The sequence below is a fragment of the Leptosomus discolor genome, chromosome 2 (assembly GCF_034619465.1).
Source record: "Leptosomus discolor isolate bLepDis1 chromosome 2, bLepDis1.hap2, whole genome shotgun sequence".
Classification (NCBI taxonomy): Eukaryota; Metazoa; Chordata; class Aves; order Leptosomiformes; family Leptosomidae; genus Leptosomus; species Leptosomus discolor.
Genome location: NC_141392.1, coordinates 45295224 through 45309984, shown reverse-complemented (window position 1 = coordinate 45309984; position 14761 = coordinate 45295224). Strand labels below are relative to the sequence as shown.

Here is a 14761-nt window from a genome sequence, read left to right as displayed (position 1 = left end):
GGGGATCAGTAAAAGGCAGACTTGGTATTTGCTTTTTAAAAGGAGGTAGGCCAGGAGTTTATGTGCCAGTCAACATAATTTCAATTAGGATTAGAATTCCAAATGCTCTTGATAGATTGAAAGAATAGCCTGAAATCAATAAGATGTGATATGTTAAAAGACAGGTGCAAATTACATTTAAAGAAGAAAAAAAGTTGGATTTATGTATACAGATGGTAAATAGCAGCTAAGATGACAATACTGCAGAAGCAGAATCTAGGGTTATAGTGGACTACAAATAGAGTGGGATTCATTACCTTCATCCTATTGCAAGAAAGAGCAAATGTCATTTGCAGCCTCATTAATGGGAATGTCAGTTGTAAGACAGAAATAATTACTGTGCTTAGCTGAGAATGTCAAAGCCTCCAGAGGACTATGGTACTGGTCTGGGCACCTCACTCTGTAGACGACAGGAACACACTGAAGAAAAGAAGGAAAGGAATAGAAATGAAAGGTTTAGAAATCCTAGTCTGGTTGAAAGTCAAAGTCTTCAATCACATAACAAATAATGATAGAGAGGACAATTATTAGTTATCATTGTGTGCTATACAAGGGTAAAATGAAATGTAACTGTCTTGGTTTGTAGCAAAGGAAGTTTGCAGTAGGAAAATTTGCTTACTGCAAGGGCAGGTTAGCACTGGAAGAGGCTCTACCCTGCAACCAGAACCACAAAATCCCTGTCAGCTGCTAAGAGCTGTGTAGACAGCTTGATCGCACTGCAAGTCACGGAGTGGACTTTGGTGTTCCCTAGTTGCCTCCTGTATAGGCTTGCAATGATGGTGTTGGTCGTGAGTAACATGCGTTATTTTCAGAGTGAGAGATTAGGCCTGTTCTCTGTGTCCACTTTGCCTTTCTTGTCTATAACACCTGCCCAGGACAACGCACATGGGGCAGGAAATCTGGGACGCAGAGCAAGGGCAAATGCTTCCTCCACCTGCACTTGGGACACTTTGTGGCTGTGTAGCTCATTATCTGAGGGCATGTGCACTTAACCTGCATGTGACCAAAGCATCTACTCAAGCAGGACAAACATACAAATGGTTGTATTTTGTTTCCAGAAATTATTTAAGAGATGCCCTGGCCTGACATTCTGGAGTTTCAAGTCCTCACAATTCCCATTACCTTCTGCAAGGGGTGAGGGTAAGCATGCAGCACTTCTGCCAACAATAAGTCACTGTTCTAAACCTTGTGTCATAATGTGAAGTATTTGTCTTCAAGGGCAACGTTTCATAGTTGTTATTTATGTTAGTTTGAGAGATTTTAGCTATTGGAGGAGAGAGAGGATTTAGTACAGGTGAAAGAAATCTGTGTTTGATGTTCTGCAGAAGGTCTTCTAAGGCTTTTATCTTATTGAGGTTATGATACTGCTAGTTGGAAGTAAGGCAATGCCTTTTTACAAAAATTCCTCTGTAGGAAGAATAAATTTTAAGGATATAGCTGGGCGTCCTGCTTCTCAGCACAACCACCAAAGACTCTAATAGCAACTCTAATCCCTAACAGGGTTAGATTAATCTAGCTACTTGTCATGGTTTAATCCCAGCCAGCAACTAAACACCACACATCTGCTCACTCACTGCTCCCCACTCCCAGTGGGATGGGGAGGAGAATTGAAAAAAAAGTAAAACTCATGGGTTAAGAACAGTTTAATAGCTAAAATAAAGCAATAATAATAAAATAATAGTAATGAAAAGGAATATAACAAAGAGAGAAATTAACCCCAAGAAATGACAAATGATGCACAATGCAATTGCTCACCACTGGCTGACTGATGCCTGAGCAGTGATCCGCCCCCTGCCCCAGCCAACTGCCCCCAGTTTTTATACTGGGCATGACATCCTATGGTATGGAATATCGCTTTGGCTAGTTTGGGTCAGCTGTCCAGGCCATGCTCCCCCCAGCTTCTTGTACACATCTTCCCAGAGCATGGGAACTGAAAAATCCTTGACTTAGGATGAGCGCTACTTAGCAACAACTAAAACATCAGTGTGTTATCAGCGTTATTCTCACACTAAATCCAAAACACAGCACTGCACCAGCTACTAGGAAGAAAATAAACTCTATCCCAGCCGAAACCAGGACATACTACAACACTTATTTTCTATGTAAAATTGCTGAACTAGAAATCCAAGAGAGCACAGAAGGTGTTTGCACCGGAAAAGCTGATCAAACATTTTCCTTGACTAATGCTGTTGAGAAGCTGTTGCTCGTAGTTGACTAAAATGACTTGTAAAAGGGTAAAATTAAATGCAGAAGACTGAAGGGAAGCTATTCCCTCTGCTCTTAATTCAGTATGCTGATGCTCCAGCTGTGCATCAGCTGGGACATTGTTCTTCCTGTTTCTTGCATCAGATTCTCACATCTCTGGGAGAGAATGAGAATTTCTACTTTGCATGAGAAGGCAGAAGAATTTCACCTTAAAAAAATAACAAAGCGCACCCATACTTGTGCTGTTTTCACCTAAGGGTTTAGAGAGAAAAAAAAAAAAAAAAAAATCCCAACCAGATACATCCCCTGTTCACAGAGAAATCCATAAAGCAATATTGCATCTCAGCTCTTTTCTGACTCCTGCAACCTCTCCTAGCTGCTTCCTAAAAGTGCTGTTAGTGCAAAAATAACTGAAGAAGTCTTAAGAATTACAATAGCTTGTAGTATTGACATAACCTACAAGCTTGGATGAGTTGTATTTTATTAATATGTTGAGCTGGAGGCAGAGTCCACTCTCCTCTCAGAGATGTTGTTGATCAGTGTAAAGTGGCACTTTCCAACTGGGAGCTGTTCTGAATAGTTTGTGTGTCACTGGCAGCAGTTTCCCTGCCTACATAGACAAATGTAAAATAAAAATGATACCAGTGACGTTACAAGGCGTGAAAGGCACTGAGAGAAATCTTTCATATCTATTTCTCTGGGTTATCCAACTCTTTTTTAAATTGAGGGCCTGGGAGCAGAAGCTGTGGAATTGGTTGAGTATTTAGAATTATTCTTGTGTATTTTTTTAGAGCAGTATATTTTTTTTTTCCATTTCATTTGTAACTCTTCTTGATGTTAAACTAAGAGAGTTCTCTGCACAACCACATCTTTCCAATCCAAAGTAAGAAAGGTCATGTGTGTATATATATATATATATATATATATATATATATGTGTGTGTGTGTTCTGGAAAACCTTAATTTATATGATGACCCTCCTGCATTCTTCAGGTGACACCTGGAATTAAGTTCCTGAGAGATGATGCTTGTCTATACTATGGAGGAACTTCTCATTTCAACTAAAAAGGCAGCTGTGTCATGTAGGTGCAAAAATAGTTTATCCATACACTCTTACTGCTGTATTAAAGAGGAATTAAACTGCAAAATACCTATTAGGAGTTTAAGATTAATAGAATATAACCCCTCCCTGATGGAGCTGTTTTACACTGTAGTGCAACCATAGGCATATAGTTACAGTTAAATGGATTTCAAGTCTTTAAAGACCTAAACAAGTTTGATCCAATTTTTACTTGCTCAGATTTCCCTGCCTTCCCATTTTGTTGTAAAAATTCTGCATTAGGCACATTTTCCTAGTACTCATTGTTTGTTTATCTTAATTTCCAAAGTAAACAGGATTTTTGTTACTTTTTTAGACAATTCATTACATACTCAAAATGTGATCATTCAGGAAGAATACGCTCTATTTTTTCCCATGAGATAGAATGGACATTTTACTTAAGTGGGAATCTTGAGTATTCAGTTGACAGAGGAATTGGAGCCAGTGAGTTTAAAACTATAGTCTCTTATTTTTAGTGCGAGACCAATGCACCAATGAAGTCCTTGCCTGTAATTGCAGTGGGGTAGAAGCTACTAGCCAAAGTTTAGAACCCCAAAATACAGGTTAGTGCTGATGCAAAGCACCATGAGATGTCTTTGCTACAGAATGAGCGTTCATCTGAAGTCCTAGAGTCTTGGGGGCTTGTTCACTGGATTCCTTCCTTCTGTCCTTCCTGGGACCTTTCATTATTTGGCTGTAAACTTTTATTTTGAAAGGGAAAAGAAGTCCTCAAAGGTGAAATCAGATGATGTAGCAGTACACCAAGAAGTGTAGTCATCCAGCTGCACTGTGACTGTGGATTTCAAGCTGCAGTTATATTTTATCTCAGGTTTTCAGGATCTGAACATGTTAGAGCTAGGCCATGCTTGCAACTTGGAGCCTGTTTTGCCAACCAAGTATCTAAATGCTGTCTCCAGCATCTTTCAACCCATCTGACATTCAGTGAGGGGATAGGTCTGAATGGCTGGTTTTGCCCTGTACATTCACTGACACAGTGAATAGGGAAAAATTTTCCGCTGTGGATCTTCACAGCAGGGCCACGCAAGTCCAGCCAGTGGGCATCGTTTAGATGAGCTGCCCGATGAACTCCTTGTATTTGCATATATGAGACAGGAAACGTGAGGGCAGTTTTAAAGTGGAGGAAATGGATCTTCTCTTACAGCAACTGATGATAGTGCTAATTGGGTGACCAATTATCTGGATAAATGTTCCTGACATTAACAGTACCCTAAAAAAGAAAGGGATACCCTGCTGTAATGCATGTCTTTATAATGCTTTTTGTATTTAAATATACTTAATGTCACAGGTGTTCAGGAGTGTACTCTGACATGTACTTTTTTTTTTTTTATTTTGCTGTCTGTAGTAACTGTAGTAATTTCAAATCAGGCCTAGACGTATCATCCTTCTTGCCAGCATGGATGTGATCCAAAATCTCATATAGTAACAGCTCTTGATAAAAGTAGTGACTGGATGAGACTAAAGTACTCAATATCTTGATATTATAAGAGCAAGAATCTTCTTTTTATGTGTCCCTATAAGATAGCAGTTCTTCAGGATCCATACAGGACTAATTTACTTTGTCAAAGTACACAGTCTGTAGAAAAAGTCTGGTTTGAAAACTTCACTTATGGCTTTTGTTTGTTAGAGCAATACTTAGGAGTTAGTGCATTAATTAAAAGCTGTTCTTCCTAAATTAACTGTTCGATGATTGTATAGCACTGAATGTTTTTTGCCTTGTTTTCTCGTGTATGATATGATGTTTATGTGAAGCCCTGATTTTCTTACGTGTAATTAACTATTAGAGAAAAATCAGCATTCAGAGGTGGTGCTGTCTCTAGGTGGTTGTAATTTTAGGTGTGCTTTCAGAATACTAGGTTTTTGTAATTTACTGATTTCTCTAGCCCAAGACGCAAGTTCTTTTAGACAACTGTCATCTGTTCTTGCACATGTATCACAGAATGATTCCCTAAGAGCTTTCTATTGATATAAATTGCCTGGGTTATCCCACTCCCTGACAGCATATGGAGTCCTGCTGGTGTACTGAATAGTGATTTAGCAGCTGGATGGAAGACTTGTTCCTCATATCCTGTTCCTGGTCTTGAGAGAAGGATGTTCCTGGTTGCCCTAGGGACAATGTGTACCTTCTCCCCGTTCTTATTTTAAAAACAATGGGTCATTTTTATGTCTATAAATTCTGTGGAGCACTGCTGTAAATTCTGATGTTTGGTAATGACTGCAGATGGCTGCTCAGGTCTTGTGCACAGAGCCAGGGACTCAGCCAGCTGGTTCTCATGTTGTGCTTCTCTTTCTCAGCTCTGGGCATTTGCAATGTGACTTCTCTTAACCAGCTCCCTTGTCCAGGATTCAAAATGCAGCTGGTTGCATACCCGTGCGACCTGCTGGATACCCATGTCTGGCAGAAGATGTAGGAAAGCAGAAAGGTCAAAGCTTTGTGCTGTAACAGAGGATGTGCCAGCAAGCAGAGCTCTTCTGACATTTGACTCTGTGTGTGCACGATGTGATGCAAAGTGTAAGGATAGCACAGAACTGACGTCTGGTAAATGCGTTTACCAAAAAATCAGATTGTTTCACAATGGGCAGTGTTCCAACAAGCATTAGTAGGATTTCTTTTGAAAGGTCTTTGATTGAATGCTTGATTTCTCTTAAACAACCACTGATGGCTGCTATTACAGCAACAGAGCAGTGCGAAGGACTACAAGTACTTTTTTAAAGCAGAAAAACTTTCTCAAGATTGTATATGGCCACATGTACAGCTGGCTTTATGGACAAGCCCATAGACTAGGTCTAGAGAAAATCCAATTTTCTGGATTCCAGCTGATAAATGACTCCCAAGTTTTTCAACATGGCTCATGCAGAACTTCATCTTGGTACCATAATCTTTTTTTTAATAGATAATCTCTGTCATTCACTGTAGACAGAACTATGATGCCTTGGAAGGGAGAGGAGAGGCTTGTCTCAGTGCTGCAGAAATTCATTGAATTTTTTTCCCCCCCCTCTTCCTCTCATATTTGCTGCTTATTTAGGTCCTTTCTGAAAGAAGTACTCAATACAAAATATAAAATATACAAATTACCCTTGTGCAATATATCTGAAAGCAGACAAACTTATGGGAAGGACTTTGTAACTGATGTAATAGTTTAAAATAGAAAAAATATTTGTCTGTTTAAGTTCTAAGTAGAGAAGCATTAGTTTTGAAAATTTAGTCTTGTTTCATGATAATACAGTAAAAATGTGTAGTTTCATCTTGTAACGTCTAAGGCTTTGATGCATTTTCTCTGATCTGTTGCGCAAAGTCCCTAAGTATTCTAGCCAGATTTTTTCCTCAAAAAAGTAGGTACATTTTGTGTTTATAAGAGATACCAAAAGTGATGCTTCTTGAAATATTTAAGTGGCCTAGAAGTGTAAATCATATTTACATGAATAACTTGAAATTTAGGAACCTAAATGGTGTAGTCAACATGAGATTTCCCTCCCCTGCTGTGGTGAGACAACAGGGAAGAGGGAGAGCAGTTCAGTCTTCACACCCCTTTAATCCTCTGTTGAAAGTGAGATGATGACTCTTTTTCTGCTGGGAAATAGTGAGACCACAAGCTCATTCCATGTTATATAAATCTCTAATTTATTATATTGTAACAACTTTTTGTCTCTCTAATGGGAATTTGCTTTCAGGCACTGTCTTAGCGCTGCAAAATATCATATCCCCTACTAATGTTTTATTTTCCCCTTAATTTGATGCAAATTTGATGCAGAAAAGTGCAGTCAGCAGCAAACATGCCTCCTTTCTTTTTCAACTTTCTGTAGGAGTTCTTCATATTTTCTGCAGAGTTGGGAGAAAAATGTGAAGCAATAAGTGAGAAATTGGTGCATCTGGAAGATCAGTTGCAAACTTCTGCCTGCAGAGTTGACGAAGGAGTTATTCATATCCTTTTTGATATAGTTATAGGTATGTATCAATCTGTGTAAGCATGTATGTGAAATACTCGCCTTTCAGATTCACATGGAATACTAGTTCTTAATGTAGATTGAATACATTAAGAGGGGGAGAACTGATTGTCTTGTTGAAGTGACTGTTCTTGCTGTAGCAAGTTTTCCTACAGTGCATTTTCACTGGGTCTGATCCAGCATTAATTGATTTAAACAGAAGTTAGTTCTTTGCAAATTGAGATTAGGCACTGAAAAGCCTTTATTCTACTGTCAAAATCCTTTTGTTTGTGATGCTCATATAAGTAAATACCTAGTGCACGAAATGTTGCATGGATACAAACATCCTGCATTTCCCACCATGATTTAGCTAAATTAAATGATACATCAATGACTTAAACTGTGTATATTGTTGCTTTAATTTGGTTTTTTTCCTTTGAAAAAAATGGGCAGGGGATGCATTATGTGGCATCCTATGCAATTTAATCTGCCTCTAACACTGTAGTGCAAGTCACCAGATGAGATGTTGTCTTATAAAACACCCTCATCTCTTTCTGTGCTTCATCTGTCATTCAGTATCTGATTGAAGATTGCTTAACCTTTGAGGCATTCGTTGGGTCTACATCTGTGGACATTTTTCAAAATTTAAGAGCACAGAGTATTGTTTTATTTGTAACTTTCATTGAAAAATGTATCATAAAAGGGATTTTGTTTTTCTAAGAAAGGGGAAAGAGAGTAAGAACCAGTGCGGCTAAGGAAGATGAGAGTACTTAGCTGGTTAAATTTTAATGGAGAAGAGGCAGCAGGCGACAAGGTAATGAAGAAAGATGAATAAATTGAGGTTGGAGAGATTAGCAGAGAAGCCCTTACAGACACCTGAAGGTAAGTTGAGATGATGATGGTACTAGAAAGGATTCAGTTCCTCCTGAGCTGAGGCAGGCAGTCCTGCAAGAGAGTTTAGAGAAAGGATAATAAATGGAATGTGTGGAAATATCACTGTGGTTTAGGTAATTTGGCATCTATTGCCAGCTCATTGTAAAATTGCTATTCTAAAAACTTGGTTTCTTTAAAGGTATCAGAATAATAAACTTTAAGGGGGTTGGGAGGGAAGAAATCCAGTCACTAATTTGTTACTACTTCAAATCTTTCTTTCTAAGCATTTCAATGAACAGAAAGGTTATTTTCTTGTATTTACCATAGGCCAGTTTGCAATATTTTTTTAATTATACTTACAGCATATGTGCTCAGTTGCAGTTGTGTTTCCCCGATGCTCTTTGTGAGCATTCTTTTCAGAGCTATATGGTTGTGTGTGTCTTGAGTGTGTGCAGAGCATCTAATTCCTTCCTCCCTGACGTATATGGTCTCTCAAATGAGCTTTTCTGATTGACCCAAATAGAACACTGAAGGTTGGAGTTACGAGTTCTTTGCAGTGGACTTAAGTTCATATTCAAACCAAAGAGGTCTGATCATAGTTACAGTTTACTAGGTAAGGTGAAATAAGCTGAAAAACTGATTTTTTGATTCCTGAAGAAAATACACACGTGTGTATGATAGTAGTATTTGTAATTTCTGTGGAGAGTGCATATTTCTTTGTAGCTGTTGAAACTGCAAGAGTAGTTGAAAAAACAAAATCTAATCACTGAAAGTTTGAGAAGGGTTGTGAGCTTGTTCTAAGCCACAGTGGTCTGATACAGATCTAGTTTCCTCTGTCAGTAAAATTCAGCTCACGTTATCTAAATACAGAAATGCACACTGTGTGATATCCTGGTCCTAGCAAGACCATCAGTCACAAAATAAGAAACCATGTTTAAAACATAGGGACATACAGTGAAGCGGTTCAGCAATTCAGCTACCCCTCATTAACATTCAGTTGGTATTTCAGAGGTAGTCCAGATCATATCAATGTGCATAAAATGTTACCATCTGGTATGTGTGTCTCTGTGCTATACTTCGAAAAGGAATAAGAAAAATAGCTACCATAGTGATATAGACCTGTAGATTGTGGGGTTTTTAAATAAAAACTGCTTAGGGCCTATAAAATAAACTTTCGCTCGTTGGTAACTTTCTTATATTGCAGGAACTAGCACTGAGATTGGTGCCAATAATTGGCTTCAGTAGAAGAATTTATTATTAATAAATTGATCTATTGTTTGCTCGATAGTTTATTTGGTTTGAAATAACACAATTTCTTATCCCAAATATTGGACAATTATGCAGTCTTCCTTAAAAATCTGTAGAACTCTGAGAGCAGGAGCTTAAAGATCTGGAATTGCAATGAAAGCAGGATGAATTTTTCAGACTCTTGTTAACTGATTATTTTTGCCCTTCTCCTCATCCCTCAAAGAACTGCCTTACACACGAATGTTACAAACTGTATTAGGTCAAAAATCTAACCGGAGGCTGCAGAGATGTAAATTAGTCCTGTCATCTGATTATTAAAAGACTTTTAAAGACTCCACTGAGAAAAATAAATTCCTCTCCAAATTCCAATGACGCTCTCGAGCCATTTGCCAATGTTTAGTGTGTGTCATAGCTTTGATTAATAATTAAGTTTGTATTAGAAGAAAAATCCCAGATGTCATTGTTTTTATTCTATGTTTTGATGGTATAGCACACTTAAATGAACCATGCTGCTTGTCACAGTTGCCAGCACCACTTGAACAAAGGAGAAATCGGTGATAGTTTTTGGTCTGGAGTATAAGCACAACCCACATGAGATTCTCATTTATTATGGAAGCCTTTCACAACAAACAGTAAACTGTACTTTTGTACAAAAAGCATCAAATAAGGGGTGGGGAAGAGCTCCTTTGTAGTACTATGATGTATTTGCTAAATTCTATGTAGTATAACCAAGTAAACCCACAAAACATTCAATTATAGTTAATCATTGGTGAGTGTATGAAAACAGTCCACATCATTAATTGAAAAAACCAAAGGACAAGAAGTGACTCATTCTGGTGTCTACAGAGCTGATGAGAGGTATTACTTTCCTGACAGTAAAGGCCTGGAATTTCCAGTAAAATTAAATGGAGCCTATATTGCAATTTCACAGTCATTTTTGTTCTTAATTAGCAGTTACATTTTGATAGACAATCTGAATGCATGTAATAGTTCCTCTTGGTGAAAATGCTTTTGTTGGAAGAAAACCTGGCTGGACTATTATTATAAAAGCAATCTCCATTCCTTGCCCTAAAATGGGCATTTTAAATGGTTATTTTGAAAATAGAATATTGTGCCTAAACATTCGTTAGGTATTGCAGGTCACTTTGAAAAACCTTCACCTTTATCATATGGCAGGCTGTTACACAAGTGTTGCTTTACATCAGCGTAGGTTTTTGTCAGAATCAGGAGTGTGGAGTTTAGTCCTGACTGTACCTCACCGAGGAATCTCACCCTGGATGAACCTGTAAGAAATTCTGGGATCCCACAAAAGTGAGAGGTGGCAATGGTGCCCTCTCTGATTTCATTTCAGATGACAGGAGAGTTAGCCCTTCCCAGTGTGTGTCACTTTGAGAGAACGTGGTTCCACTTGTATTGTTTGTGCTGTGATGGAGGTAGGTCAGTGTATTTGCACCCATGTGCTGCAGCTTCTTTGCCTTCCATTTTCTGCTGGAACAAGTGATTTGGAAACAGCTGATATCCAGACCACTGAAGTGATCCACTTTTCAAATTGTTGCAGTCATTCTGTTGGTTTTTTTTTAGAGTTTTTGGGGGGAGTATTTTGATTTTTATGTGGGAGGGGTATTATGTTAGTTTGTAGAAACACATTCATGGATGTGAAGGAGGGAGACAGTAATGGAGCGGGGAAATGGGAAATTCCTAATCTGGTTTCAGTACGACAAGCACACCTGTGTTTTTTAAGGAGAAGTGATGGACTTCCAAAGGCTGTTTTGCTCTCCTGCTGTGAGACCATACAGGCCTCATATAGGAGCAGTAGGGACTTGCTCAGTGTCTTTACTTCACTCCCAAGAGTGCACTTCTAAAAGGCCAAACCCCATGTCATTCCAAATTAGCACTGAATGGTCTTCCCTCTTCTCTGGTCCTTTGGCACATAGCAGGATCATAGAATCATTTAGTTTGAAGTAACCCCTTGAGATTATCTGGTCCAACTCCCTGCTCAAGCAGGGTCACCTAGAGCAGGTTGCCCAGGATCATGTCCAGTCAGATTTTGAATATCTCCAAGTACAGTGACTCCACAGCCTTTCTGTGCAACATGTTCCAGTGTTTGACCACCCTGTTCCCAAGTAATTTACTGCTTATGAGGCTTTGAGGAGATTTTGCCAGGTTTTCGCAGGAAGTCAGCAGGACTGGAAAATGATCCTAGCTGAAACTTGTTTTGTCTCCTGCCTTTGATACTGGCTCAATATCTGCAGCACTGGATAGAGAATTTAAGCATGAAGGACACATTTGCACCTAGACCCATGCAAAACTAAGTTTTTTTCACTTTTAAAATGGGTGAAGCTGTTTGCCCAGACATAACCTCTGTACATGGCTAGAGATTCCATGCTCAGCCATATACCATGTATTTTGCCTGGCCGTAAAGGCTCGTTGGACACTTACTGGTCTATAGCTGGTTGTGGTATTATTAATGAGGTTATTGAAAACTTGCTGTAGATAAACTATGCAGTCATCTTTCTTGTTGCTCCATCTTTCTGTGGTTAAGAGTTTCTTTCCCCATCGTTTTCATTTTCCTCCATCCTTCAAAATTTCTCCTCTACAGTGAAATGTTTCCATTTTGCTTTTTCTCTCTACCTGAAAAGAATTTTGTAATCTCTTGGGATATTACAAATAACAGCATGTAGTCAGAAACTGTGCATCAGAAGTAATTAAATTTCAGAGGCTTCATGGTGTTCATAAACTGAAGAATTTCTGTTGTACCAGTTAGGTTTTCAGCAGAGCCTTGTGATTAAATTGCAGAGGGGTGGACAGTCCAGGACTGCTTTTAAGAGGATAATAATGTTTCTTACTTCAGAGAAGATGCAAAGCATAATTAATTTGTCCTTGTACAGTGCTTTTAGGTCCTAGGATAGGAGAAATTTTGTGTACTGTTATTACTTGTAATTAGAAATATAATCCCTTTAAATTGAGCTGTCCAGAAATTAGAAGTAGGCATGAATATTCCTGGTGAATGTATTAAGAGTAAAACATCATGGTAAATGTATGTAAATACACAAAGATGAAATCTTGATGAACTGATAACAGAATCAAAAGCAGCCAAAAGGCTTTTCAAAGGCATAACTGTGCCTGAAATAGTGGTGATTTGTATAGCCTTCCCATGGTCCTCTCTAGTCAGTTTTGAAAAACTAGCAGCTCACTTTTTACAGTCACATAACCTGAGGGTGTCTTTTTTTTCTTGACATTGCATTGACATCAGGGTCGAGTAGAACAACATTTCATAATGGATGAGCTCTGTAAAGGATAAAGCCTGTCCTTGTGCATTATCCTTCCTGTGTGTTGTATTTTTGAAATTGAGTTGTTTCAGTGTCAGCCTGTTTTATTTCCCTTGAAGTGGGTTTCTGGCGCTCTCAGAGATCATTTGATGAACTACTGCTAGAAATGAACTTGTTTCACTCTCCCTTGACCCACTTGGGGGTCCTTGCCCTTCACCATACCTGTACAGGAGGGCCTCACTGTGGATTCGGTGGGCCCTAGGGCTAGTTCACGTAGACTTGGTTGTTGTTTCAGAGCTTCAGTGGGCTCTGACTTGTCTTGTGCTTGCTTTGCTCTCCATGTGTAGTGTAAGCTATGGAAGAGAAGATAAGGTTGGTTGTCTCACTGAGCTACACCCAGTCCTTGCACTTGATTCAACAGTGGATAGTCTCACTGACAGATTATCAGCAGAAAGGCAAATTGTATTGGTAGAACAAACTGTGCTTATTTCCAGGAGGGACTAGTTGTCAGAACAAAAAGCTGTACTGCCTAGGAAGCCCAGCCACTTAAAAACTTGTGCGTGCCTAGCAGTTGCCCCTATCTCTGTACATGTCCTACCTTCATCTCTCCAGTCTGTTCACTTCTGCACCCCCTCATATTCTTGCTGCCACTACCTGAGCTGGGGAAAGAGGAGTGTAGAAGGTCTCTTAGGAGGGTGAGCTATTAGCCATCTTTTTCTTCCTGAGTGCCTTGCAGGAAACCTGAACCAGACAATGGCAAATAAAATGTGGAAAACTCTTTCTTAATCAAATGAAGTATTTTTACTGAATTATCAGATGCTTTTCAGGTGGCCTCTTTCCTTTTAATGCACGATAGCATGACCTTGCTACCGCTAATCTCTTTGCTTTTCAGCTTGTTCAAAGCATTCACTGTGGAGCCTCATATACCTTTGTGTTTCCTGTGCTATAATTATACTGATAATTCAGCTAAGATTAAAGTCTTCTGGAGGTAAGTAAATAGAGCAGAAACACTTTCTCTGCTATGAGCTAATTTTGCTACTTACCTAGATTCCCACCCCACCTTACATTGCACACATTGCGAGCTGTGATCACTTGGTTTATGTCTCAGACTGCTCCTGCTTCTCTGTTGCCTTCACCTGGGATCTGATCCACCCAGGTCTGTGTCCTCCCTCCAGCAGGGAACTTGCAGCTAGTGCTGCTGCCTCTCTGGTACAATTTCTTCATCTCCTTCCTATGAGAACAGCATCCAAGCAGTATCCCCCATCCCCTCCCTTTTTTAAAGTGCTAAATAATGCTACTTGAGAACTTCAGCTTGCCTGGGTTTTTTTTTTTTTTTTTGAAAGCAAGTGAGAAATGTATTAATATTTAATCCAAATAATTTGGAAGAACTTGAAGCTACAATTAGATAGCCATAGCCATCTGTTGTGAGCAGCAGAACAAAAATTTATTTAATAACTTGGAAAGAGAAAAGGGACTGCCAATCACCTATAGATTTATTCCTTAATAAAGCTTGCACAGGCTCTGCAGAGGGAGATCCAGGTGGTGAAGGAGACACTCCAGACCGTGCTGGTGCAACTTCAGCCAGCCAGGGAGGCAGGAGAAGAAAAGGCTGGAGACTTCCCCTGTGACAGCTGGTGTCCAGGAAAACAAGACTTGAAGGAATAATGAGCAGAAAGAGCTGGTAGGATGACATTAATTCGCAAAGGGCTGCTATTAGTAACTGAATACTGTTTTACCAAGCCTCAGGGATCTCTTCTCTCCCTGCATAACTAATAACTAAATCAATTATGGAGAAACAGAGCCTGGAGGTCTATCATCAGAAATACTCTACACAGCCTCACAAGTTTTGGCACAGATTGGGAAACAGCTTTCAGAGCAGAGCAGCCCCTGTAAATGTGTAGATTACAAATTGATACATTCCAAGTGAGTCTGCAAAGTTGCCTCTAATGTCAGTGAAATGTTCTCCTTGAAGACTCGTAAACAGTATCTGTCTTCCTTACTCATGGATTATTTTTTTTCCTGATTTAAAAATGTAGTGTTAAATCTGGAACATCTAGTATTTCTTGAAAAATAGCTGTAAGACTAAT

General features: G+C 39.1%; 1 protein-coding gene across 1 annotated transcript in view; it reads left to right on the top strand.

The window, feature by feature from the left end:
* DISC1 (DISC1 scaffold protein) overlaps positions 1-14339 on the top strand; it is a 182008-nt gene extending 167669 nt beyond the window's left edge. Inside the window, exons 13-14 of the mRNA XM_086460403.1 lie at positions 7165-7275; positions 14184-14339. Of these exons, the coding sequence (XP_086316529.1) occupies positions 7165-7275; positions 14184-14339 (267 nt within the window). The remainder of the gene's footprint in view (positions 1-7164; positions 7276-14183) is intronic.
* Positions 14340-14761: the final 422 nt, after the last annotated feature.